At 52.5% G+C, this 23950-nt stretch overlaps 7 protein-coding genes across 7 annotated transcripts; 4 read left to right on the forward strand and 3 right to left on the reverse strand.

Annotated features, from left to right (window-relative positions):
• Positions 1-396: 396 nt before the first annotated feature.
• Positions 397-4346, forward strand: BD324DRAFT_636719 (hypothetical protein). Its single transcript, XM_022016929.1, has 17 exons — positions 397-905; positions 966-1131; positions 1198-1264; positions 1326-2077; positions 2128-2222; positions 2279-2317; positions 2364-2511; positions 2564-2667; positions 2716-2761; positions 2811-2882; positions 2932-2999; positions 3041-3270; positions 3328-3430; positions 3474-3531; positions 3579-3996; positions 4061-4119; positions 4191-4346. The coding sequence occupies exons 1-17, from the start codon at positions 539-541 to the stop codon at positions 4285-4287; spliced, it is 2889 nt and encodes a 962-aa protein (XP_021868405.1). The 5' UTR covers positions 397-538; the 3' UTR covers positions 4288-4346.
• A 198-nt stretch (positions 4347-4544) lies between these two features.
• BD324DRAFT_610164 (hypothetical protein) lies at positions 4545-5285 on the forward strand (the record flags this gene model as incomplete). The annotated part of the gene is made up of 4 exons (XM_022014192.1): positions 4545-4583; positions 4867-5039; positions 5096-5220; positions 5275-5285. 4 exons carry the CDS (start codon positions 4545-4547, stop codon positions 5283-5285), a joined length of 348 nt encoding a protein of 115 aa, XP_021868406.1.
• A 98-nt stretch (positions 5286-5383) lies between these two features.
• Positions 5384-8154, reverse strand: BD324DRAFT_636722 (putative transporter). Its single transcript, XM_022016930.1, has 5 exons — positions 7842-8154; positions 7348-7775; positions 6760-7288; positions 6206-6705; positions 5384-6142 (listed from the first exon to the last, which is right to left on the reverse strand). Exons 1-5 carry the CDS (start codon positions 7854-7856, stop codon positions 5668-5670), a joined length of 1947 nt encoding a protein of 648 aa, XP_021868407.1. The 5' UTR covers positions 7857-8154; the 3' UTR covers positions 5384-5667.
• Positions 8155-9037: 883 nt separating this feature from the next.
• On the reverse strand, positions 9038-15233 carry BD324DRAFT_584008 (hypothetical protein; the record flags this gene model as incomplete). The annotated part of the gene is made up of 7 exons (XM_022013652.1): positions 9038-9228; positions 9290-9391; positions 9444-9534; positions 9590-11147; positions 11192-13012; positions 13053-13953; positions 14009-15233. 7 exons carry the CDS (start codon positions 15231-15233, stop codon positions 9038-9040), a joined length of 5889 nt encoding a protein of 1962 aa, XP_021868408.1.
• Positions 15234-17056: 1823 nt separating this feature from the next.
• Positions 17057-18151, reverse strand: BD324DRAFT_653407 (hypothetical protein; the record flags this gene model as incomplete). The annotated part of the gene is made up of 1 exon (XM_022018653.1): positions 17057-18151. The coding sequence occupies one exon, from the start codon at positions 18149-18151 to the stop codon at positions 17057-17059; it is 1095 nt and encodes a 364-aa protein (XP_021868409.1).
• Positions 18152-19172: 1021 nt separating this feature from the next.
• On the forward strand, positions 19173-20405 carry BD324DRAFT_636753 (hypothetical protein). The gene is made up of 7 exons (XM_022016931.1): positions 19173-19212; positions 19274-19363; positions 19419-19447; positions 19498-19602; positions 19657-20042; positions 20106-20147; positions 20204-20405. Exons 2-7 carry the CDS (start codon positions 19281-19283, stop codon positions 20258-20260), a joined length of 702 nt encoding a protein of 233 aa, XP_021868410.1. The 5' UTR covers positions 19173-19212; positions 19274-19280; the 3' UTR covers positions 20261-20405.
• Positions 20406-20439: 34 nt separating this feature from the next.
• On the forward strand, positions 20440-23948 carry BD324DRAFT_636760 (cation transport protein-domain-containing protein). The gene is made up of 13 exons (XM_022016932.1): positions 20440-20945; positions 20996-22166; positions 22215-22387; positions 22440-22631; positions 22673-22738; positions 22803-22961; positions 23013-23025; positions 23073-23097; positions 23146-23190; positions 23242-23323; positions 23398-23644; positions 23704-23759; positions 23802-23948. The coding sequence occupies exons 1-13, from the start codon at positions 20713-20715 to the stop codon at positions 23935-23937; spliced, it is 2598 nt and encodes an 865-aa protein (XP_021868411.1). The 5' UTR covers positions 20440-20712; the 3' UTR covers positions 23938-23948.
• The last annotated feature ends 2 nt before the right edge of the window (positions 23949-23950 follow it).

Raw genomic sequence — 23950 nt, forward strand, 5'->3', positions numbered from 1 at the left:
CTTTCCACTGAGCCTCTCCTTTGTAGACTGAGCGTCCTTTCACGTCGATCTCCTTTTGAGAACCAAACATCTTGCAGAATTCCTACGCTCCACTGCGTTGGCAAGGTCTCCCGGTTCGAGACCCTAGATACCCTGAGTCCCTCAGGCGACGCATACCTGTCGTTTCGTGGTTCCGAATACTCGGTTCAATCATCGCTACCTGGTGACTCGCTGCCATAGGATGCATGCAATTTGCGCGCTCGGATTTCGGTTGATACTGTTTTGCTCTTCGAGCCCCGGGAAAAGCGGGCCGGTCGTTATCCGCCGGGATGACCCCAAATATCTACCATAAGTGGAAATTTCTAGTTCAAAGAATTGACCGGGGCCGACGACGGAATGCATAATGTGTGTGAGTGTGGACAATAGTACATACATACCTTCAACTCCACCATATCGAGGGGTCTCCATATCGAACGATTCCAAGGTTCATCGAAGTCCAAGAGGAGCCTTGTTACCCACCGACTGAAACCTGCTGCTGTCCTGTCCAAATGGTGCACTGATGGAACAATACTCATTCTATCGGCCTGGAAGGTCTTCAGCCGAGAAGATTTCACCGACGACAAGCACAATGATGGATGCGGGAGGGTTCAACCGACGTGGACCTTACGGGTCGTACGACTTGGAGAAGAGTATAGGAGGGGATCATTATTCAAAGGATACCAAACCCTCCAGGAGTGAGATCTCAGGCTCTACAAGCATGTACGATCATCGCGCAGGAGGCGGAGGAGGAGACGATCACTCAGAAGATGAGTCGATTCAAGGTGGTGGAATGGCAGGGAAGAATCCGAGACACAGTGTCGGATCTTCCGCACAGGCTTCAGGCGGTGGCATACCAGCCAAACGGGGAAGCAAAGCATGCTCGGCGTGTAAGTTTGAGCCGGTCCGTTCCAGTATCAAAGCCCATTTGATCGATGACTTGTTCCCAGGTCGCAAAGGTAAGAATCGGTGCGAGCCTGATCCTTCTGGACTTAGCGATTCATGTCGACGATGTCTGGCCAACAAGATCCCTTGTATTTTCGAGAAGACTTCAGATAGGGCATCCAGGCGACGTGGGAGTGCTGTTGGCGATGCTTTCCCAACGGAGGCGGAGGGGTGAGTTCCGTACGAAGAAAGCACCACAATCAGGCATGCATTGCCATCGCTCATGTCACTTCGCAGTCGCGTCTTACACCTTGAGCGGAGCGTCAGGGATCTAGCTCATGGTCAGAACCAGATACAGTCAGCGGTGAGATTTTGACAGTACGGCATTGCTGCGAGGGCCAAGCTGAAGCGGCACATTCACATAGCTTCAACAAATCTTGTCCATGCTGCCTGCACCCTCTAACTTATCCACAACACCCACTTCTGTCACTTTTTTCCCGCAAGGCTCCTCAAACGGAACACCTAGCGGTCTACCTCCATCTAATATCTTCCACACTTCCGTGTCTCCACCTGAAATGTTCAATTCCATGCCCCCTCCACCGCCACACATATCAGCAGGACCCCTGAGTTCAATGGTCAATTACCTCCAAGATGCCATCTCTACATCTCCTCAGAACACTGCTGCAGGTCGGACAGGTGGACCGAGCGTCGACACAGAGAGGAAAGAACGGAAGGAATTTCCCAAATTGCCGGGGTTCGCTCCTCCCAATCATGTCTTTGGCACTTACGGGATCATCCCAGTTCCGTCTGTTCCTCCCTCGCCCACTCAATCACACGGAGATGCCGCATCACCATCTGCCGAATCTAATACATCGCTCCCTAGAGACTCCCTCACGGCCCCGATTCAAGCACTACAAGCCTTGGCCAATGCCGCTGACCAAGCCGCTTCGTCGAGGAAGAACGAGTCGGCCGAAGGGGAGAATAGTCGAGATTCAGATATACCACAGTCATCGGACGCCATTTGGACCAAACGTAAACGAGTCCGTATGGATGTAAAAGATCCAGTATTACGAATGAAGAAGAAGACGAAGCCTGATCCGACACCGCGGAACCCTTTCCCGGATGTCGTGACGAAGGGACTGGTATCGGAAACCGAGGCGAGGGAGCTATGGGATATGTGCGTAACACACAGCCGCTCAGAAATGCCATCCTGACATGTGCGTCTAGCTTTTTCTCTGGGTGCCATTACTTTGTGCCGTTATGGGACAAGAAATACGACACGTATGAGACGTATATCGAAAGGACGCCTTTCTCCACGAACGGTGGGCATTCTCTTCGGACCAGCCATTTAGGTACGACTTTGCTGATTCTTTTCTAGGTTTGCTAGCTGTAGCGGCGAAGATTAGGGCAGGGAATGGTATGTCGAAACACGTCATAGTAGAAGTCCGGTTGACGCCTCGCAGGCCCACTAGGTCAGACTTTCCAGAGATGCTTAGAAGAAGCCCAAGGTATCGCCCGGTCGACATTATTCGGTCCCATTGTCCGCAAAGAAGCCGTCGCTGCAATGCTTATATTGAGTGTCTGGTCTGCCAATGGTTGGATGCCTTGCGGGTGAGCATGGATTCAGGCCAAGATACGTATGAGTCTGACCATTTAAAATCAGACATGCGTTACGAGGAGCTCTCGATATGAACTTGCATCGAGCGCTGGACACGTTGGCCGCGGAACCTACTCGACCGAGAAGTGAGGCTGAGGAGCGGGATTTAGGTGAGCATGCTTGATACCTGGGCGGATGCGGAGTTTGATGACATCCAGTTGTTTCTGCTCGGATCTGGCTCAACTGCTACATGCATGATCACCTGTTAGTATCCATAGATTCTCGTAGCGATCCAGCTTATGTCCCCCTCCAGTGTCAGTCTAGGCACTGGCAAGCCTCTGCTTCTTAACGACGAGTCATATGTCCGACACGCCAGGCTATTACTGTAAGCATGCGGCAGCTTGACTTTGGGGTACAGAGCTGAAAGAGCACAGTGACCATCCCATGGCATCCGAAACTGATATTCGTCTGATCGCAGGAGTCGAATTGGTCAATCTGCGAGGTGAGTCAAGTTGCCTGATTATACTGACACCGATCTCGCAGTCCGAGTATGGGACCATTTACGACCTCTGCATGGCAAAGTCGATCACAAGACCATCTCATTCGTCAAACGCATGTTCGCAGACATGCAGGGATGGTACGATGAGTGGAACACAATCCAGCGTCAGAAAGTCGACGCGGATAGCGTCTTGGTCAAGTTGCTCGAAGCCGAATTGGTCTATGCTCAAATGTGGACTGTCTGTGTCGCCCTCAGTGGCACACAGTGGGATAAGGTACGTCGGTCGAGGATTGAGCGTTTAGACTTGCGCAGCTGACGATGCTGCTCCCAGCTGCCGAGTGATCAGAGAGAACTTGCTTTCCAGGCCAAAGACGCTGCTGTAAGACTTATGGAGATATTCCTTCGATCGGGAAACTTCAGGGCGCATCTGAAGTGTGGGTGATTCCCAAGGAGAATCCGCTGCTGATCAGTCGACAGATGCTACACATGATCAACTCGTATCCGTCGCCTTTGCGGCTGTTTTCCTGCTTAAGATGTAAGCACTTGACGAGCTGGCGTTGTTCCGTGCTGACATTCTCTCAGCGCCATCCTCTATCCGTCTGCGATGCCCCTGCCCAACCTTATCTCTCAAGTGTCGGAGCTCGCACACTTGCTTTCGGCCGAATGCTTTGCTGAACGGTACGCTCTCACTCTTCGTCTCATGCTTGCCAATTTCCGACGCAAAACCGGAGCCTTGTCGACTGTGCCCGGCACGCCCCGACACACGAATTTCTCGTCCGACTCAGCTCAAGACCAGACGTCCATGTCGACCAATGTCAACGCGGGTATGAGCGCCATGGACATAGATGGTGGATTACAAAGCCTGCTCAGTCTGCCTCAGATGGGTAATGGCGAATATAATGATGCTGGAGCTATAGATTGGAGTTTTGGCGCATTGGACGGGTTTGCTCCACCTGACGAGTTCAGTCCAAGCAACCTACCTGTCTGGCTACAGGATGGTGTGAGTGGTTGAGAGGGGGCCGCTGAAGGTGCAAGAGTTCTGTCTGACCTTGATTTGTGCGCAGAACTTTACAGATCTTGGACTGCCACAAGACGGTTCGGACTCGTTATTCTTGCCTCCTGAGTGAGTCCCATCAAGCGTGGGCGGTTGGACATCTCAGGCCTCCCTCGCTGATGCTATTTCTTCACACTTAGACTCGCCAGCATGTTCTTGCCTTCTGGCTCATCCCTTTGGGTCAATAATCAATTTGCTTTGCCAGACTCTGGGGATGTAGATGCCGAGGCTTGGTAGACCACACCCACGCGCCCACGCCCACTTATGCATAGATTTTATGTATCTGAATTGCCTCCCCCTCGCCATCGACGTAATGGAGTTGCGCAATCCTGTAAAATGACGTCACCCTCAAACTGAAGCGGCTAATCAAATCAAAGTATGTATATAGCCCATTTTCCAGGACGCCCCTTTCTCTCTTCTCTTCTTCTCACCTCGACCGAGCTACATTCTTCTCATAACACAACAACCCAACCCAACACTCATCCACACACAACATGTCTTCCAGCAACGAACCCTCGAAGCTCAACGGACAGGTTGGTTTCATTTCACCTACACGTCGCCCCCAATCTTCTCGCCGCCGCCGGGCAGGCGCGTTCGTCATCGTTTTAGAGCCATAGCTGACGGTTGTTATTCCGCGTTCTGACTCGATTCCCATCCCTATCGTCTCTCTTCTCTTGCAATGAATCTCGACTTGAACCCTCATCTCTGGGCTGATCCTGACTTCCCGGTCGGTTCAAATTTCAACCTTTCATCATTCCAACCCATCACCGACTTGTATGCGCATCCCTTTGGCCGGCCTCCTCTTGGCATCATCAGGTCAACTCGATCGTCGGATCTGCCAAGGAACTCGTCGGATCTGCCATTGAGGCCGGATACCAAGCCGTCGGAGGATCCAGCGAGCCTTCTTCCTTCACCACCTCTGGAAAGGAACAGCACGCCAAGGGTGAGGCTGAGATCAAGGCTGCTGAAGCCAAGGGATACGCCGAGGGGTGAGTCATGAGTCGCTATGTGCATCGCATCCCATCGCTGATTGCCATAAATACAGTGTCGGTGACCGACTCGAGGGAAAGAAGGACTCGATCGTCGGAGCTATCACTGGTGACAAGGCTCAACAGACCAAGGGAAACCTTCAAAACGAAGCTGGACACGCCAAGATGTCCGCCAACGACCGTGAGTGAGAAGAGACTGCCTTCTGAGAATTGAGAGTTGACACGTAAACCCCAGCCACCTCATAAGCGACTCGGGAAAACCCAGCCCTTACGTGCAAGTCTTTACGAGAAGACTGATGAGCGTCGTTCCCTTCATAGCGAGATTATAGTTTCTTATGCAAAAAGCGTTTGAACGACCTTGACCGGACAAGTCTGCGTTACGAAGGATGGTACCTCAAATTTTCTCGCAGCTTTTTTCGCTTATTGGTCTAGTCCCAACCTGCTGCTTCATGAGGTATCCTGGTGCACAGCAGCAACCACCCGTGTCTGCGCGATACAGGTATGCAAGTTATCTATATTGAAAACAGTAAAGGTCGACAAAGTGGGAAACCACTATAAATCTAGAGACGTAATGGGCTCAACGAGCTTCTGACTGAAAGGTATGTGTGATGTTTCCTCTCCATTCGTTTCAGTTCTTCTTCTTTTGATAGTCAAACTTTTCGTGCAGCTCCTCGAGCTTTAATCGCTCGTCATCCCTCATGTCAATCTCATCTCTATCCGCCAAGATCTCGTAGATGGTCCATTCGTGATGATCGGGATGTTCGGGATGGCTGGGGTGAGATGGGTCGCCAGACAATGACGATGTTTTCTCGTTGACTTGTCCGGACTGGGTTTTAGGTTCATTGGATACCGAAGCTTCTCCTCCTCCGGTTGCAGTCTCAGCAGACGATCCACTGGATTCCGCATTGGCCTCCTCGTCCTGTTTGTTTTGCTGTGCTCTGGCAGCCATCATCGCTGCCATTTGCCTTTCGGCATCTGCGGAGTATTTGCAGTTTGCACGAATCTTGGCTCCATACTTGTAAAAGACGGCAATGAAAGGGATAAGAGCGAGGGCAAAGAAGCCAGGAAGAGCAGCGGCCCAATGGACACCAAGGGCTTTGTACCTGAGGAGAAAAAGGGACTTCAGTCGGGCATTCGGCGAGGTGAAATTGAGGGTAGACACTCACATGTATGAGGTGAACAGAGGAAAGGCGGCTCCAAAGAGTGATCGAAGGACAGAATTGGCAGCGAGCACACTGGCCGCGTAAATTAAGTAAGACTCGACAAGGTAATTGAGGACAGCAAGGAACATGACAATGACTCCTGTTCCGAATGGAATTCCAAACATGATAGGTGCGATCCAATGAATGTTAGGTGAATCAGTCGCGGCGAAACCTGCAATGCCGATGACGATGAGGACGCCTCCCCAGATTGCTGGTGGCAGTCGATCCTCAGGGTCGGCACGACCACCTTTAGCTTTGGCGACTTTGAGGTATTGCGGGTTGATGTAAAAGATGGAGAGAAGGACAGAGATAATGGTTCCGACGAGGATACCCAAGAATGCGAGACCTCCGATACCAGTATTCCAGCCTCGACCTTCTTGGAAGACGATCGGGTAGGCGGCAAAGTTGAGGTAGAGAATGCCGTAGACGAGAGCGGTATAGATGGTGAGAATCATGACGATGGGCTGGGGAAAAGCGTGTCAATGGATGATTGAAGTGCGGAAGACATGGTAACTCACTTCGTAGATCAAGAACTTCCAAGGCCTGAGTAGCGCTCCCTTGAACAAGGTCTTGATGACCAAGGGTTGCTTCGCATCTGCACGGTATCGATATTGCTTTCCAGTGGCCTTGGACAACGTGTCCGCTCTGTTGCGAAGCAGGAAAGGCGCGTATGTCTCTGCTGACAACACGATCAAGACCAATGTGAGAACTCCGGTGAAAATGGCAAGGAATCCCATCACCCATCTCCAGCCGGAAGTCAGTCCGAGAAAGCCTCCCGTGATGGGTCCGAGGGAGGGTCCAAGGAATGGCGCAGCGGCAAACATGGCCATGCCGAGGCCTCGTTGATTGGCATCGAGGACATCAGAAATGGTGCCTCCGGCGTTGGCAAGAGGCGAGGATCCAAAGAACCCAGCGAGGAAACGGAATACAATGACGGCCGCGATATTGGGAGAAGCTGGCGTGACGGCTTGCCAGACAGTCATGAGACCGAGGGAGATAATAAAGACGATTCGACGGCCAAATACTTCTGACATGGGTGCCCACATTCTGCAAACACGGAATGAGTTAAATCATAGCCCTCGGTACAGGTTGAGATCACCACTCACAAAGGCCCAAAAGCAAATCCGACGACGAACAGAGAGACACCGGCGATGAGTAGCTCATCACTGGCATGAAACTGCCGTATGAGATCAGGAATACCACCAGTGTACGCTGAACTTGACAAAGCGACGGCCAGCGTCGCGATAGCCGCTACACCGATATTGAACCACTTGTAGGATTGAGACCAACGCTGTGGGTCTTCAGGATCATTCGGTAACCAATCGATAATGTATGGATCTTCATCCGTACCAGAGCCAGGGTACTTGTGATTCAGAATGTTTTCGAAAGGTGTCACGTAGCGTCTCCACGGTCTCTTCTTGATCGTGTACGAGTCGACGGGTTCAGATGTAGATGGAGGGTATTTGGAGGGCATGGCGGTGGGAGCAGCCCGTTGTGGCTCATGTAGGGTGGGAGTGGAGGTGGAGTGGTTGGACTGGGGGGGGATTAGCGGGTCAATAAGAGTCACAAATGCAAGTTATCATCGCTCATGATGACTCACCTCAGATCTGGACATGGTGAGGGGGTGGGGGGGAGAGGGGCGGATGGTGTTCACACGATGAACAAGATCTGCACGAGATGGGATGATGCTCCCAGCCAAGGACGAGGCCTGGCGGGAGAGGAGTAATAATCGGCCGTATCGAGCGGATAACCCGGACGATTTAGTTTTAGTTCTGCCACAAAAATGATGTGGAGGCGTGTGCCACTCTCTGGACAGCTGAATGGATCGATCTCTAAAGGACTCGAAAGGTGTCTTTGCAGGTCGACGATGTTGGTGTGAAAGTGAACAGAGCGGAAGAGAGAGAGAGAGAGCGACAGGAAGACCGGGGGGTCACTTCATATAGTTGCTCTGTCGAGCCTCAAAATTCTCTTTTGATGTGCATTGGCTCACAGTGCTGACGATGCGATGATGACAAGATTATTTCTCACAATTGAAGACGCGCGTGGCACTTTTTTCTCTTCTTCTTCTCTTCAAATAACCGGGTTATGCGAACCAGCACCAGAACTGAGGATATCCTCGGGGTGTCGCCCGAAGGCACGTGCTACTTTGGCTACTATGGCTTCCATGGCTGCTGCTGCTCGACTGCTGCTGCACGCTTATATGATGCATAATCAATCATATATGGCCCGGATTCCGATAACAATCTCTCCCCCATTTATTTACAAAGCGAGGCACGAGTCACGAACGAAGCCGGTTCTCGGCTATCAAAAGGTCGGCGAGCTCACATCAAAATGGAGGGGGGAATGAGGTTGACATTGTACCGCTTGGTAGTATCATCATCATGATGATGTCCGTAGTTCACGACTCGGCGTTCGACTGGAAATCTCCTTATCGGCCTCTTGGAATTTCGAGATCTGCCCCCCAGCTTCACCTCTCCATCATACCTAGATCCAAAAATCCCTGTCAGTCCAAGAATATGGCACCGGATGAGTCATCACATCATCAAGTTTGCACTGAGCAGACCATTGAATGCAATGCATATGTGGTGGAGGAATAGGACGAGAGACACACAACAGAGATATATGAAAGACTGAAGGACCGATGTATTGAGAGACCAGATGCTATGAATACATTTTGAGGAGGAAAAGAGAGAAAGAGAGAGAGAGAGAGATGATGATCGAGACCGGAGTCACAGTTGAAAAGAGCCACGAGTCAACGATGCGGAAAGCATCATGACTCAAAATTGAAACTATCTTTCAAGTCGTGCCGATGGCCGAGGTTGAATCGTGCGTTGCGTGTGATGTGCCTGCTGGACTCAGGACGAAGCCCAATTTGGCGAGACATTTCGCCAGATCGGCCTTGGAAATGGGTTTGGATAAGATAGCAGAGAACAATGTTCCTTCTTCAGAGATACTTTGATGTTCCTCATAAGAAGTGCAAGCAATGACTGGGGCGAAACCATTAATCAGCAACCAAATCTCTGAGAGACGGATAGTGAGCACACTCACTCGGCGTGTTTTGATTTTGATTGGCCGTCGAGCGGATCATTCTGGCGACTTGTTCACCAGTCACCAGTGGCATGTGAATATCCACGATGATCAGATCGAAGTCTGCTCTCCAGATCAGCAAAGGCATCCCCAATAGCGCCTGGTGTAGACTCACGGATACTGCCCATGGTCGCCGCCAAAGCCTGCGGACCATCCTCGACGCATATACAACGACAACCCATCCGCACGAGCAGAGTTTCCAGAATCTGTCGACGGCGTCAGCCCACGGCATTCGCTCATGACGAGATCCATTTCGCTCACCTTTTGGGAGATTGGATTATCCTCTGCAATCAACACATCCAGCGTTCTCTCGCCAACACTCGACGCGTGAGATTCTGGACTCTCCAGAGGAGGCAGAGGTGCAGAGATAGGTTGCTCGGGGTTCAGAGACGATTGTCGCCTCTGTCTCCAGAGCTCCATACTGGCACTTCTGTCGCTCACACTTGATCCGGATCCCGTCCGGACACGATTGGGCGTCGCAGAACGGCGGAACAAATCTGCATCTTCTGATGACTTGACCCTGTCCAGCGCGTTCAATTCCGATGGTCGACGGAAATGCTGAGGCATGACGGGGAGAGAACCTGGCGTCGAAGGTGCTCTCGACGGAGTTGAAGCAGCTGAAGACGTTGACGTGGAGGGAGACGGTGGTCCACCCGATGTGATGGCGTTGTCGGATGGTTTCCTTGCACTTCTCTCCATGACTCGAGAAGACATGGATCGAGGCCGTCGGACAGGCATAGCGCCCACGCCCTCCAAAGCTTGAGTCATGGGTGTCATGGAATCTGAACGAAGCTTCCGGATCACATCATCATTGGCCTGCTTGAGCACCTCGACATTCTTGTAGTCGAATGGTCCCCACTTGTCTGCTTGAGCTTGGATATCCTGGATCACCTCGGTCATCTCTTTGGTGGCGACGTTAGCGACGGCCGGATTGGCATGGGTCATTTGGCGTCGAGTCCCGTCTGACAGCTTGTGAAGCTGAGGCGCATCGTCATCTTGCAGTGCATGGACAGCTCCACGGGCATCGAAATAATCTGTCGACTCAGGATCTGTCACTGTCGGCACAAAGCTCGGTTCGGCTGTAGAGATGGTATCCCAATCAATCCCTTCAAAGAACGGATGTTTCTTGACTTCTTCCGCACCATTGGCCCCCAATCGTCGTGTAGGATCGTAGCACATGAGCCTGTCCATTAGGTCTCTAGCCTCGGGTGAAATCTCCATTTCGTCTTCGTGCCATTCGATACGTCTCGAAACGATGTTGTCAAAGACACGTTCAGGCGTGTCGGCGTGGAACGGTGGAATACCGTAGAGGAACTCGTACAGCACAACACCGAGAGCCCACCAGTCCACAGCCTGCTCGTCTCCACCGATACCGAGAATGGTTTCCGGAGACAGGTAGTCGGGAGTCCCAACAAATCGAAAAGGATCACGAGCGGAAGGTGGAGTCGTGGCTGTAGTGACGGACGTGGTGCGCAAGTGTTTCGGAATGATACCAGCAGATTCGGATCCACTTCCACTAGAATCGTCCGCAGAGATGACTTCTGAGCCGGTGTTAAAATACGATTGGCTGATATTGGAGATGGGAGGAGCAGGCATGAGTTCAGGCGACATGAACGGTGAGTCGGTGGACGAGGACGAATCGTGTCGCGAGAAACGCCTCGCCGACTCTCGTTTCGAACCGTGAAGCGCCGTACCACGTAGATAACCTTGGCGCATTCCCCCGACCTGTCGGTTCAGGAGACCAATCCGTGATAAACCAAAGTCTGTCAATTTCAAGTGACCGCGAGAGTCAATCAACAGATTATCAGGTTTGATATCACTGGGGGTGTGTGTGAGCTACTACTGCCACACTTTCGTGCTCACCGATGGACAATGTTTCTCGTATGAAGGTAATCCAATCCAAGCACAACCTCTGCAATGTAATTCCTCGCCCAGTCCTCAGACAAACCCCCAAGAGTTTTGATCAAGGTCGCGCAATCTCCTCCGTTCAGATACTCCATGACCAAGTAGAGATACTCTTTGCTCTGGAAAGAGAAGAACAATTTGACGACGTAGGGTGAGCTCGCCTGGTTCATCAAGATCGTGCGCTCAGCCTTCACATTCGTGATCTGATTCTTTGCAATCATGTCTGACTTCTTCAACGCCTTGATGGCAAAGTAATCTCCCGTAGCGACCTTTTTGGCAAGGTAGACTGATCCAAAGGCACCGCGTGAGATGGGCTTGATGATCTCGAAATCTTTGATAGAAGGCTGAGATCGGGTAGGCAGAGCAGCAGAAGGTATACGAGGGGACAGCGGGGGATCTCGGATCAATCTCGAGCTTGATTGCCTTCTCATGCCTTTACGTTCAGGAGGTACTGCTAGAGGTGAAGATGCTTTCGGCAGAGCCTTCTGAGGCGGGTCGGGGGTCAAAGTTCGCGGAATGACATCGGTAGCGGGTAACGGCGCACTGGGCGGGGGACTTGGCACCTTTGACGGTGGAGAAATAGGGTACACTGGGGTCGAGGGGAGCGTTGATGGGCCGCCGCCGCTAGTCTCACCATGGGACGTTGAAGGTCGTTGAGGATGACCTTGCGTGATGGGTAGTCTGGCTTGAGGGACGATCTTTCGAGGAGCGGGAGGTGAAGTCTCGGGCCCTTCAGCATGTTCACTCTTGATGTCGACGGGACTGAGCGGTGCGCCACTCTGCTCAGGCTCGGATCCTCCAGAGTCTGAATGGGACGAGTCGTCACTTGGCGGAGTGAACATTTGGTTGACCTTGTCTTCCCACTCGTGGCGCGTCTTTTCCGAATATCGAATCGTATTCTGCATCCTCGCCACTGCCTTTTGCTTTCGTCGAAGCTGATCTTCCACCTGAGTGAGTAAAAGTTGCAGAGCTCGATCACTGGTGTGAGGCTTCTGCCAACGAGTGATGCGCACTAATTTCTCTTCGGACGCTTGAGAAAGGTACCGCTGTAGATTGAACGGCATGTCCGCTTCGTCTTCCTGGACCGAAGGGACTTCGATCTCTTGAGCGATGGCAAGAATTTCCGCGACACTAGCCAGGCAGGCCACATCGACCTTTCTGACCTCGATTCCGTGCGTTCCGACAAGTCCAGCGCCTTCGTGCTCGGTCGTGATAGTTTCCGGAAAGTTGTAGAAGACAACGCCAGGTGCTTGATCAGGCGTCGTGGGAATAGCGTCCAATTCCTCCTTGAGATCAGAGACCGTCTGTTGGAGTTCTCGGAGCGCCTCGTTTCGCTTGTAGATGTCCGCTTCCAGTCGATGTACAGCATCGCAGGTCTCATTGTGCTTTTCAAAGAACCAAGTGACAATCTCCCTTTCACAGATCCGACATAAGATGGCTTCGGTCAAGAACTGACCTTCTTTCGGGAAGGCAGCCTCCGCGATGTTGTCCACATGAGCCTGTTGCGCAGGTACGGGTCGCAAGACCCACATAGTATGTGACGGGCCATCATGCTCACGCATCAGCATACCGACACCTTCCAACTCGACATAAACTGGTCCAGGTTGTTGTGGCGGATGGAGGTTCTTTTCAAGTTCGAACACTTCGAATCGGAAACGAAGTTGGACCGTATTGTTGTCGTCCTCTAGCAAAGTCTGCGTAGCATCCGCGAACATGGCAGCGTCTGCTGGAGCCAGCAGCTCGTTGATGGGGCACCCAATGACATCATCCGGATCTCGCCTGAGAATGTAAGCCGATTTCGCTTCTGTCCACGACTCACCCAGTGACTTCCAGGATCGCATCGTTGACATACAAGATCTCCTCGCCTTGCAAACCCAGCTCCATGACGATATTGACGCTCTTGGCGTGTTCAGCCATGAACTTGAGATCTTCCGCAGGCAAGGGCTTGGGGGCTTCGACAAATTGCCTGGCTGTGCCTCCCGGGCCCGAAGATTCAGGAGTCTGAACCTCGACGCTGACGGCAGAGGCCGGTGCTTCCGGGACTTGAAGATACGATACTGCTGGTGAACTTCTCGGATCCGTCACGGCGGCAGCGAACTCAGTATCGAAATGTGATTCCTCCTTGGTATTCGGCTTGACAACGAATAGGATTGGTTCATCTCCAGCTTCATCGTCAAAGTTCCAAAAGCCCTTCTCAGCCTCCCACCAGTCCAGGACTCGGTTAAGATTCGCGACTGCCATGAGAATGTCGACATACCATTCACGTCCTGGCCAGTCTTGATGATCATCCCATCGGGAGCCGACGACCTGGAGTTTTGCAATAATCTCAGACGTCGCCGTCGGTCGCATGATCAACGTATTGACAGTCATATCCATCACATCCTGGGCGAAAACGATGAGATCCTGCAGAGCGTTGACAAAGAGTTTGCTGCGTTGAACTTCATCCTCTGATCGACCCACGAGGACACCTCGAGTAGACGTTGGCATGGGTGAGTGAGATCGGGAGGTGGATCGTGATGACGAAGCGGAGACGGAGCGATCCATCGAGAGGGAGAGATTCCGTGATAGCCTCTGGGTAGCGTGAACGCCCCGTGGAGCAGCACTCGGTCTTCGTCGCACTCGACTTGGACTCGCCGGGAGCATGGCCGTGAGCTTTTGAGGACTGGGATATTTGCCACCAGAGATGGACGGTCGTCGACTGTGCGGTGCGGAAGACGAGGCTACGTGAAACAATCAGTAAGACATCGGGAGGCTTTGTGTGATGCTTGCACATACCTCCCCGGGATCTCGACTTGCGATCCTCATGGCCTTCGCCCAGTTCCACCTCGCTCTCCTCCGCGTCAACCAACGGCGACTCGCTCATGGCCTCGAAATAATCCCTTGGCTGATCCTCCATGGCCAGTCTGAGCGCTTCAGCCTGTTCCTTGGTCCTCTGCTCATCCACGAATTTCGTGATGACGTCAATGGTCTTCTTCAAAGTTCCATCACAGGCGACCTTGGCAGCTTCTAGACGTCTTTTGATATGTCTCCGGACGTTGGCAACGGTGATCTCGGCACCAGGAGCGACTGGCCGATCCTCTTTGAGGATCGCAGGTGAGTTACTCTCTGTACTGATGGCGAAAAGCGGTGATGGAGTCTCGTCCCATCTCGGTGCACCAGGGGTCAATCCGCCGTGCATGTAAATGTTGCCTGTGGAGGAATGCGAGCTTGAGACGGCCGTCGTGCTAGACCGGTGGGCCATCGGAGAAGGATCAGAGGGGAGTGACATGGTGACAGGGGCGGTCCTGCCAAACATATTCGGCTCAAGGTCCAAGCGTAGATTAGGTCCACCCTTTCGTCTGACCTCTAGACTGCTCGTTGCTCGGCTGGGGAATTGAGATGGCTCTTCAGGCACGACGGAAGGTTTTCGACCCGTCATACTCATCGATGGACGTGTATCACGGAGCGAATCACTGGAAGCACGGCGATAAAAGTCGGAGAGATCACCAGACGTCGAAGTGACTATATTCGCAGCCTCCTGAAGATGTGCAGCATCGAATTTACCACTCGCCGTTCGGAGTTCGGCGTGGGAGACAACACCACGGAGAGACTGAGAAGACTGACGACGTTGATTCACCGGCTGTGGTGCCAGTAAAGCGGGCGGGGGCGGAATACGGGGCATCGGAGCTGACGTTCGAGCTATGGGACTGACCTCATTGACTCGTCGGCCAGCAGGGGCAGATGCGAGTCTCGAGTGAGGTGATGTAGGACCGGATGTCGTCTGACCCATTCCTGAAGACTCGGCTCCAAAATTGGATTTCACAGCGTTCCACCAGCCCTCCATCTTGTTGACTAGATTCTTCTTGCGCTTTGCACTAGTCGTCGAGTCGGCGTTGGACCGTGCAGATGAGGCAGACACCTGTCGATTTCGCTCAAATGCACTCGCCTTTTTCTGCAAAGGCGATTTCGTTGGATCTATCGCAGACATGCTAGACCGGATGGACATGCTTCGTTTACGCATCGACCCACTGGGAACGCCAAATTCCTCCCTAGAGGTGGTCGGACTGAGCGCCAACGCACTGTTGGACTCTGCAGCCGCCTTTTTGGACGAGCTCTGAGGGTAGCCGTGATCCCCTTGAGCATCTTCAGCGGTGGTTGGACTTGTACTAGAAGAAGCCTGAATAGAAGTTGACCCCTCTTCCGACAATTCGCCAATGGGAGGAATTTTTGAGCGGGCTGCTTCTGCCTCTGCTCTGATTTTTTCCTCTTTGTACCTCTTGTAGCAGTCGTACCAGTCGACCCATTCGATCCCGCCGACCGTCCCACTCGCACTGGCCTGTCGATTCATCTCAAAGCCACCAGTGGTGACAGGGATCTCGAAGCTTGCAGGTTCAGGAAATTGGGCAGTCGTGATTGTCTTGGGACTAGGACCATCCGGTTCAGAAGTGACTCGGTTGAGCGGAATGACCAGTGAAGGGGAAGGAAAAGGTGGGAGGTCTTCACCTGGCGATGAGGCGGTGGTCGGAGGCTGCTTGGGCGGTGCCAGAGTCCATTTCGTCCGAGTCTCCGATGAGATACCCGTGGATGATTGGCCGAATGTCGGAGGTGGCACACTTTGACCATTCTGACTACCCGCGCTTCCCGGTCTCCACTTTTGCAACTTGGCTTGACGGCTCTGCAAGATCATATTGGCATGACTCGCGGCATCTCCTGGAATCCCAGCCAGATCCATCTGCAAACCTTTGCTAGAGACTGCTTTTTGACGCATGGCGGGATGCATGTCTGGTGTGACACTGCCGGAAGCGGTTGCACCAGATTGAGCGAGCATGGCAGTCACTGGAGGCATATTGAAGCCTAGACCCATCGCGGTCCTCAAGTCGGGCGAGGTGGACGAGGCTGATTCAGCCTCAGATGCTGGGGACCACTGGGATGACGAGTCGCTCATTAGGGACGTCCCTGGTCTGAATTGGTGTTCGTGCATGGAAGTTCTGTACCTATGTGCTCGGGAGCCAAACGGTTCACCTAGACCTGACGCATCGGCAGGGAGCGATGGCCGTGCGCGCATAGGGATGGAAGGGGTAACTTGGGTCGCTCGGTACGACGAAGGGGGTGCCAAAGATGGAGCCGATGGATTCTTGCCTATTGACCCGTCTGCCGAGGCGATCGAGGCAGTCGGTGAAATGCCCCTGTCCATGATAGCAGAGCTTCGAGGTGTCGCGGGGACAGTGAGACTAGGTCGGGAAACAGGAACATCGAAACCTGAGGCGGACTGTCGAGAACCCGCCGACATGGGCATGGAAGGGGAGTGACCTAATGAACGAAGCGCAGGAGGCGGCATGCTACCGCCATCTCTGGGTAGTGATCCTGCTGGACTCGGAATTGGCGTGGGCACCGATGTGGATGTCGCAGTTGAGCTTGATGGGGAGGATTGTTGCCCAGATGAGGTGCTCTTTATCAGGTCCGCCGCCATACGCACGCTTGTAGGAACGCGATTGAGACGGATGGCTCCACCGGCCGAAGATTGAGATGTCGTCGAGGTCATGTCACTGGCGTGGGAATGGGGAAGGTGGTAAGGGTGATGATTATCAGAGCTGGACATCCAAGGGGATGGTAAAGGATTCAGAGGTGAGATCATAGAGGCGGAAGTCGAGAGTGATGAGACGTGCCCTTGACGACCGATACCAGGTGGATGCTTTCGCCCTTCACTGGAAGGATTCAAGAATTCGCTCGGGCGACGGGCTCTAGGCGGGCTATACCACATGACGAGGTTTTGTGAAAGGAAAATCGAACAAGACGCAACGAACTTCGTCAGCATTGGTTCGGCGAGCTCGAAGGACTATTCTCTCACCTCTGTGGGTAACTACCCAGCGGATCCGCCTTGCTGATTTTTGGACTCGGTGGACCGCTGATATCCTTTGCCTTTCCTTTGTCCTTGTAGCTGGAGGATCCGGAAGATCCAGTCTCCCAACTAGTGCCCCAGCCGAGTCCGAGAACATTACTCGTCGTGTCCTTTGAGCTGCGAGACGGGGAGTGATTGGATCCAACAGATCGTCGACGTACTGAATCCAAGCGACTTGCAGTGGCGTCGTTAGGAGCGGCGATGGGTAAGGGGGAGGTTGACAACGAGCTCGAGCCAGGAACGCCGAGGCTGCTCGATCCACTAGCAGTGCTGCTCCGACGACGAGAAGATCCCGGTGGAGACGTCGGTGAGCCTGTCGTCTCTGAAACTCGCGATCCTTGAACAGGCGATACCCTTTTCGTAGAGAGCGGAGAGACCGTCCTGGTTGCGGTATTTATGCTCGGAACCGGTGCGCTACTACCTGCATATCCAAGCGATGCACCCCTCTGGCCTTTGGACAGCATGGAACTTGGTGTGATCGCCTGGAAGGGCTTGGGAGCAGAAGAAGAAGAAGAGGCTGTCTGAGGAGGTGTCGTTCGCCGAGTCGAAGCTGGACTGAGGGGCCGACGAGGACTGGTCGTACGCGGACGTAGGACGAGATCACCAGCTTTTCTTGGAGTCTTGCTACCACCACTATGTGTGGGAGAATCCGGAAGAGCGAGTCGATCCTGATCATTTTCTTCATCGGAATGAGATGACGATGACGAAGTGTCAGAGTGTGAAGGCACAGTGATTGCCTGTGCGAGGGGCGATGGGAAAGATGGCGTTGCTGCAAAGGGCGCAGTATGTTTCCTCGCTATGGATGGTGTGAAAGGTTGAGGGACGGGTGAGACGAGATTTGGGAGAGAGTTAGGGATTTGAAGGGATGATATGGACTGTTGCTGCGCCTTATCGGCCGACGACGAGGTGTGCGTAGTTGCATGATGAGGTGCCGATCGCGTCTCTCTTGCTGTTGAGGATGGGAGCTGTGGAGAAGGTGATCTCGAGCCTCGCGTTTCGCCCCCTCTCTCTTCGTCCAAGTAAAATATCCCCTCCGACATTTCTCCTCGTGACGAAGGACGGATGACGGTCGTGAGAGGTGGCTACTTCTCACGTCCGTCTGATCCTGTGCACTCGATGTCTGTTAAGCGCAGTTGCTAGACGAGTCTGCTGTAATATGGTCAGCACTTTGCGCCTCGCCGTTGTTTGTCTAATAAAACTGAACATGATCAAGGTCGCTAGTCTCTCATAGGAGAGACATGTCACATTTACAGGCACGACATGGTGAGAGTCGAGGGACAAGGAGACTCATTCGCTCATGTTCACTCACTCACTCACTCACTCACTCGCTGCTGCTCAGCAGCTCCAAAGGCACCTGGCCTTTGTATGAGCTGCTGCGCTCTACCACATGGAGGCGGGAGTTGGGCGTCGGGCGAGTGGTCGTGCCGAGAAAGAGAGAGTGGAGGAGGGATGATTGATCGAGATCGATAGAATGGGATGATGTTTGCTGTCGCTGTATTCGCGACGCGAGCGTATGAGAAACAAAGACCAGTAGCTCTGCCCGCTCAACGTTGCTGTTCCAACCTGTTGCGTCCTTCAGACCCGTCGCCTCCCAAAAAGCTTTGGTGTGAACCCGTCCGAATCGCACTACGCCGAGTGAGAGGAGGGAGGATTTTTCCTCCCAAAAAGGGACAAAGTGGGAAAGCCAGGACCAGCTTTGGGCGGGTCGGATATACTCGAATGGAAATCCTTACGCTCTGCGGGCGAGCGGAATCGTCAGAGAGGATGTTCTGGACGGTCACAGGTAGGATCCCAACGTCGTAGGATGGATAGGTTGCCGTGCTTCACGCTACTCTGTGAGCTATCCATATCATCCCACACACCCGCCCAATTTTAACTCCTGGCTTCTAACTGGAGTCGAGGTTTACTATTCTCATTAGAAATCTCTGGTTCAGTTTTCCTAATAATCCCCCCTTGGGTGGAGGTTTCCGCTTCGGGTGCTTTTTGGTGTGTGCGGCTGTTGCTCATTACGTAAAAAGAATGATTTAATTAAAGCTCGCTCAAGCTCAGGTCCAGGCCCCAAGCTTCACGCAAGATCATAGCTAGTGCTGCAGCTGTCAAGGTGAAGGATTGCAGCAATGTGCTGAGTGGCAGGTTATGCGAGGCTGATGCTCGACATGCAGCGATACTATGACTCCTATGGCAGCAGCGGATGAGCTCTGGGCCAAGCTGCTACAGGACGCTGAGGCGCTCGCCAAGGAGCACATGTCAGGGTAAGGCATGAGGCGCCGCACGAATAGGAAGACTTTGAGCTGACAACAGCGGCAGATATGACCCTTCTCATGACTGGGCACATGGTGTGCACACAGCCTTGTGCTTGGAGCATCAGACTGACTCTCCGACACAGTGCAAAGAGTACGTCAATGGGCAATGCACTTGGCGACGACCGTTGAGGGACCTATTGATCGCCACGTCGTCGAGCTCTGCGCGTTGTTTCATGATGTCTGCGATGGTGAGTCATTACCCATGTCTGTAGGCTGATACTCGCTTCGCCTTCCCCTTCCAGCCAAATATTCTGACACGCCTCTCCCTTCCATCCTTGGTCCCTTCTTTGACGCTCACCCAGGTGTCATGTCTGAGTCTCAGCTGGATCTGATATATCGTGTCATTCCTTCAGTCTCATGGTCGACCGAAGTCAAATTACGCGCATCACATCAGTGGACAGAATGGCATGATCAATCTCGCGAGCTCGCAGTGGTCCAAGATGCAGATCGTTTAGATGCTGTCGGCGCAGTGGGAGTCATGCGATGCGCCGCCTATAGCTCGAGCAAGAACGTCTTGCTCCTGGATCCAAAGGAGTCAATGAAAGTACATGCGAACGGTTCAAAGCCTGTACCAACTGCACAGGCTCATTTTCACGAGAAGCTGCTCCACATCAAAGACAGGATGAAGGTGAGTGAAGCCTCGATGCAGGGCGCGGCGCAAGGCGACAGACTCTCACCTAACGGGCTGCAGACTCGAGCAGGTCGAATCGAAGCGGAAAAACGTCATCAAACGGTGAGTCTGGCCACGGCTCCAAGCGAGTCAAATGCTCATTGCGTGCCATCTGCCAGATGCTAGACTTTTTAGATGCGTTGAGTAGAGAGCAAGATACTACACGCTCCGAGTAGAATTCACTGTCCTCTTCAGAGCTACGTATAGAGCAAGCCGCCGTTGAGTCCGATCGAGGCGGAAGAGCTTTGGGTCGGATCGAGTCCATGGCACAGTATATGTATGTATAATTGTCCCGTCGCCACGCACATGTCAATGACCTCACACCCTCTCACCTGACGACGACGATCCGCGTGTCCCAAAAATAAAACACTACATACTGTCTCGAGAGGTTTGTCCTGTCTCGCTTTCTTCCCAATTATCTGTCAACAGCGCATATCGCACCCACTTTTAGGAGGAGTCTGTCACCCATCTCTCGCCTTTGGCAGAGAAGTCACTCATCGCGATATGGAGTACAAAGACATATGAACACGGGGATCAGCTGCGTGAGCAGTCCGAACACCAGCAACCACCTCAACCCAAAACAACTCAACACCCACTCGTTATACCTCTCAGTGCCTCATCATCTACAATGCCCCGCAGGATCACCTGGCAAGGCATCAATGAGCATCTAAACTTCTTCCGATACCATGTCATCCTCTTCACCTTTGTGCCCATCGTTGCGGCATGTATTTTTTACGCTGCCAATGGGACAGCAACTGGAAACGCCAACAGTCCCGATGTTGGGATTCAAAAGGTCCTCTTCATTGACTCATTGTTCTTGTGCTATTCAGCTATGACAGTGACGGGTCTAGTGACTGTCAAGTGGGTCATGAATCCTGAACGCGCGAGGCTGATCTGACTTCCCCCTTCAGTCTCTCGGCCGTACATCCCTTTCAACAAGTCATCTTACTGGTCCTGTTCGTATGTGGTGATCTGACGTTTGTCTCCTACATCATGGTCTTGATACGCAAGCGATTTATACGCGTCCATTGTGAAGAAGCACTACGAAACACGAATTCGCTTAAACCATCCCGGACCGGGACACTACTAAGACGAGCATCCACTTTGCCAATCAGTGGCTTCAGATCCAACCTCAGGCATCGTTTCAAAGGTGGAAAGATCAACATCTCTGGACCGACAGATGGTCATGCCGTCAGTCGGGTTATTGAAGACAATCATCCCAGGACAATGACCCATCCGGAAGATTCACCCATGTCACCTCCACGCAGAGACTCTCGGCTAGCATCTTTCGCCTCTCAGCACGATCTTGGTGCGGCTCAACTGCCGACTATCGGTGAGAGTACTCAGGGCAGCTCGTCCGTGTCCGATGAGCGCAAGAGCTCCATCCAATCCCCCCCTCCGGAACAACAGGATGTACACCAGAACCATCACCCTGGGCACATCGCGTTTGATTCGCCATCCAATGCGCAGTATAGGGACAGGCAATTGTTAAGGGAACGCACCCGAACCATGACTATGGACCGAAGGCGATCCATGTCAATGGATCGTACAAGGACCACGACTATGGAGAGACACCCCACCATAACGCTTGATCGAGCGATGACCACCCGCCTAGATTCTCATAATCACATTCCTTTTGCAAGCCCTCAAAATCTAGGAAGGATGCCGAAGCCAATCCCATTACACATACCTCGAGGCGATCGCAACATGAACACGGGTTACGGTGGATTCTCGTACCCACCATACCTTCTGTCCTACTTGATACCCAAACGATTCCGGGACAAGATATGGCGGACAGTCTCAGGTCATCAGGAGAGAAATACGCTGCTAATGCATCCGACAATCGCACCGGAAGGGATCAGTCAAGGCGGACGTACGGTCGAGGTCAATCCGGTTGTCGAGGACAGCTTTGGTGCCATGGTCAGGGCAAAAGTTGCTCGATGGATGCCTGATGGCATGGAGCATTTGGTCATTGGTCGAAACAGTCGATTCTTCACGGAAGAGCTCGACAGGGACGCGATAGATCAGCTTGGGGGTGTTGAATATAGAGCGCTGCGGATGCTGTCGTACTTCTTACCTCTGGTGAGTGCTTAAATTCGCCAGATATATTGAACTCATCCATGCCATTAGTACATTATGCTGATCCAAATTATCCCGTTCGCCATCATCGCCATCTACCTCACTTCAGTCTCAGATTGGGATTATGTCTTTCAGATGCAGAAGGGCGCTCAAGACGTCACGGTGGATAAGACTTGGTTCTCGTTCTACTTGACGGCTTCAGCGTTCTCCGGTTGCGGCATGAGGTGAGTGTGGGCGACACCGAGCTTCCGCAGAACGAGCTCATATCTCGCTCAGTCTGTTGGATCAGAGTATGGTGCCTCTCAATCATACCTACTGTGTACTCTATTGCCTCTTGTTCGTGATCATCCTAGGCAATCATGCTCTACCCATGATGTTGCGATTGCTCGTATGGATAGCTTGCAAGATGACTCGAGAGGGAAGCGAGATGAATCAGACCTTGCACTTCTTGCTTGATCATCCGAGACGGTGAGCGAGGCTCTCATGGATGATGTACTTACCTGGTACAGGTGCTATTTGTACTTATTTCCAAGCCAGCAGACATGGTATCTCACTTTCGTTTTCGTAGCTTTCATGTGAGTTCGCACCAGAGCGTTATTATCTCTTGAGGAAAGACGTCTAATGCCTGAACCGGTTCAGGGGCGTCGAGATATTTGGATATCTTGTCCTGGATATTGGTCTCAGTGTGCTCGAGATGAGCCCATTCCAACGCTTTAGCGATTCATTTTTCCAGTCTGCTAGTGTCCGAGCGACAGGCTTCGCCATCATCGGGATTTCCAATCTCGCTCCCGCTGTCCTGTGAGTGTCGAAGTTGTCCGCACCTAGTGATACTTATGGTATCAAAATTAGATTTCTCTACGTCGTGAGTCGAATGCCGTCTGACATGACGGCTCCCTGACTTCCCTGCAGATTCTGATGTACGTTGCCATCTATCGTGAGTCGTCATCTTGCACTGTGAACTCTGTAATCTTACACTTCTCAGCTATCGCGTTATCCGTTCGAGCCACCAATGTCTACGAGGAAAGATGTGAGCCATCCTTTTTGGTCGTAGTGAATCATACTGACATCCCGTCTCTAGCTCTCGGAGTGTTTGAAGATCACAGTGATCTCAAGGCGGAGAATGAGCCAGCTTTCCGAGGCCGTAAGAGTGAAGTCTTCGGGTGAGCCCAAGCTTCAAGTCGACCAGCCAAGCCAGATCTTGATTCGGACTGGTTCTGACGCTTCTACTCCGCAGCAAATACCTCTGGTGGCATATGCGTCGTCAGCTCGCGTTTGATATTTGGCCGTTGGCCGTTGCGATCTTTACTATTGCCTGTTTTGAGCGTGGAAAACTGTTGGATCCAAACCGATCAGCTTATTTCGACATTTTCCGAATCATCTTTGAATGTACCAGTGCGTACTCGACCATTGGACTATCTATGGGTACGCCCAATAACAATTTCTCATTTGCCGGAGAGTTTGGAACGTGCTCAAAGCTTGTCGTGGGTTTCGTCTCCCACCTACTTGCTTATCTGCATAAACTGAAAACCGACTTGTCCAGGTCATTTTAGTCATGCTCCGTGGTCGCCATCGAGGATTACCACTGGCTATTGACCGGTGAGCACAATATATAAGATCAAACTCGCTAATGGCTTCCAGAGCCATCATTCTGCCTCACGAATACCAACAAATCGGCAAGAAGGACCCTGCCCCTGCATCGGCCCAGCCCGGGCAAAATGGGTCTCATGGCGAGTCCAACGAGCCACCAGACCACACAGTCCAATCTCAAGTGTAACATATTCCCTTGT

Source organism: Kockovaella imperatae (genome assembly GCF_002102565.1).
Source record: "Kockovaella imperatae strain NRRL Y-17943 chromosome Unknown BD324scaffold_15, whole genome shotgun sequence".
NCBI lineage: Eukaryota > Fungi > Basidiomycota > Tremellomycetes > Tremellales > Cuniculitremaceae > Kockovaella > Kockovaella imperatae.

Coding starts and splice junctions, on each gene's coding strand:
- BD324DRAFT_636719 (XM_022016929.1), top strand. CDS start 539: ATGGAACAATACTCATTCTATCGGCCTGGAAGGTCTTCAGCCGAGAAG. Junction 2,223..2,278: donor GACGCCTTTCTCCACGAACG/GTGGGCATTCTC, acceptor ATTCTTTTCTAG/GTTTGCTAGCTGTAGCGGCG. Junction 3,000..3,040: donor CGAATTGGTCAATCTGCGAG/GTGAGTCAAGTT, acceptor CCGATCTCGCAG/TCCGAGTATGGGACCATTTA.
- BD324DRAFT_636722 (XM_022016930.1), bottom strand. Junction 7,289..7,347: donor GGATTTGCTTTTGGGCCTTT/GTGAGTGGTGAT, acceptor CCGTGTTTGCAG/AATGTGGGCACCCATGTCAG. Junction 6,706..6,759: donor GGAAGTTCTTGATCTACGAA/GTGAGTTACCAT, acceptor GCTTTTCCCCAG/CCCATCGTCATGATTCTCAC.
- BD324DRAFT_636753 (XM_022016931.1), top strand. CDS start 19,281: ATGACTCCTATGGCAGCAGCGGATGAGCTCTGGGCCAAGCTGCTACAG. Junction 19,603..19,656: donor GTTTCATGATGTCTGCGATG/GTGAGTCATTAC, acceptor TTCCCCTTCCAG/CCAAATATTCTGACACGCCT. Junction 20,043..20,105: donor ACATCAAAGACAGGATGAAG/GTGAGTGAAGCC, acceptor AACGGGCTGCAG/ACTCGAGCAGGTCGAATCGA.
- BD324DRAFT_636760 (XM_022016932.1), top strand. CDS start 20,713: ATGCCCCGCAGGATCACCTGGCAAGGCATCAATGAGCATCTAAACTTC. Junction 20,946..20,995: donor ACGGGTCTAGTGACTGTCAA/GTGGGTCATGAA, acceptor TTCCCCCTTCAG/TCTCTCGGCCGTACATCCCT. Junction 23,098..23,145: donor GATGTACGTTGCCATCTATC/GTGAGTCGTCAT, acceptor TACACTTCTCAG/CTATCGCGTTATCCGTTCGA.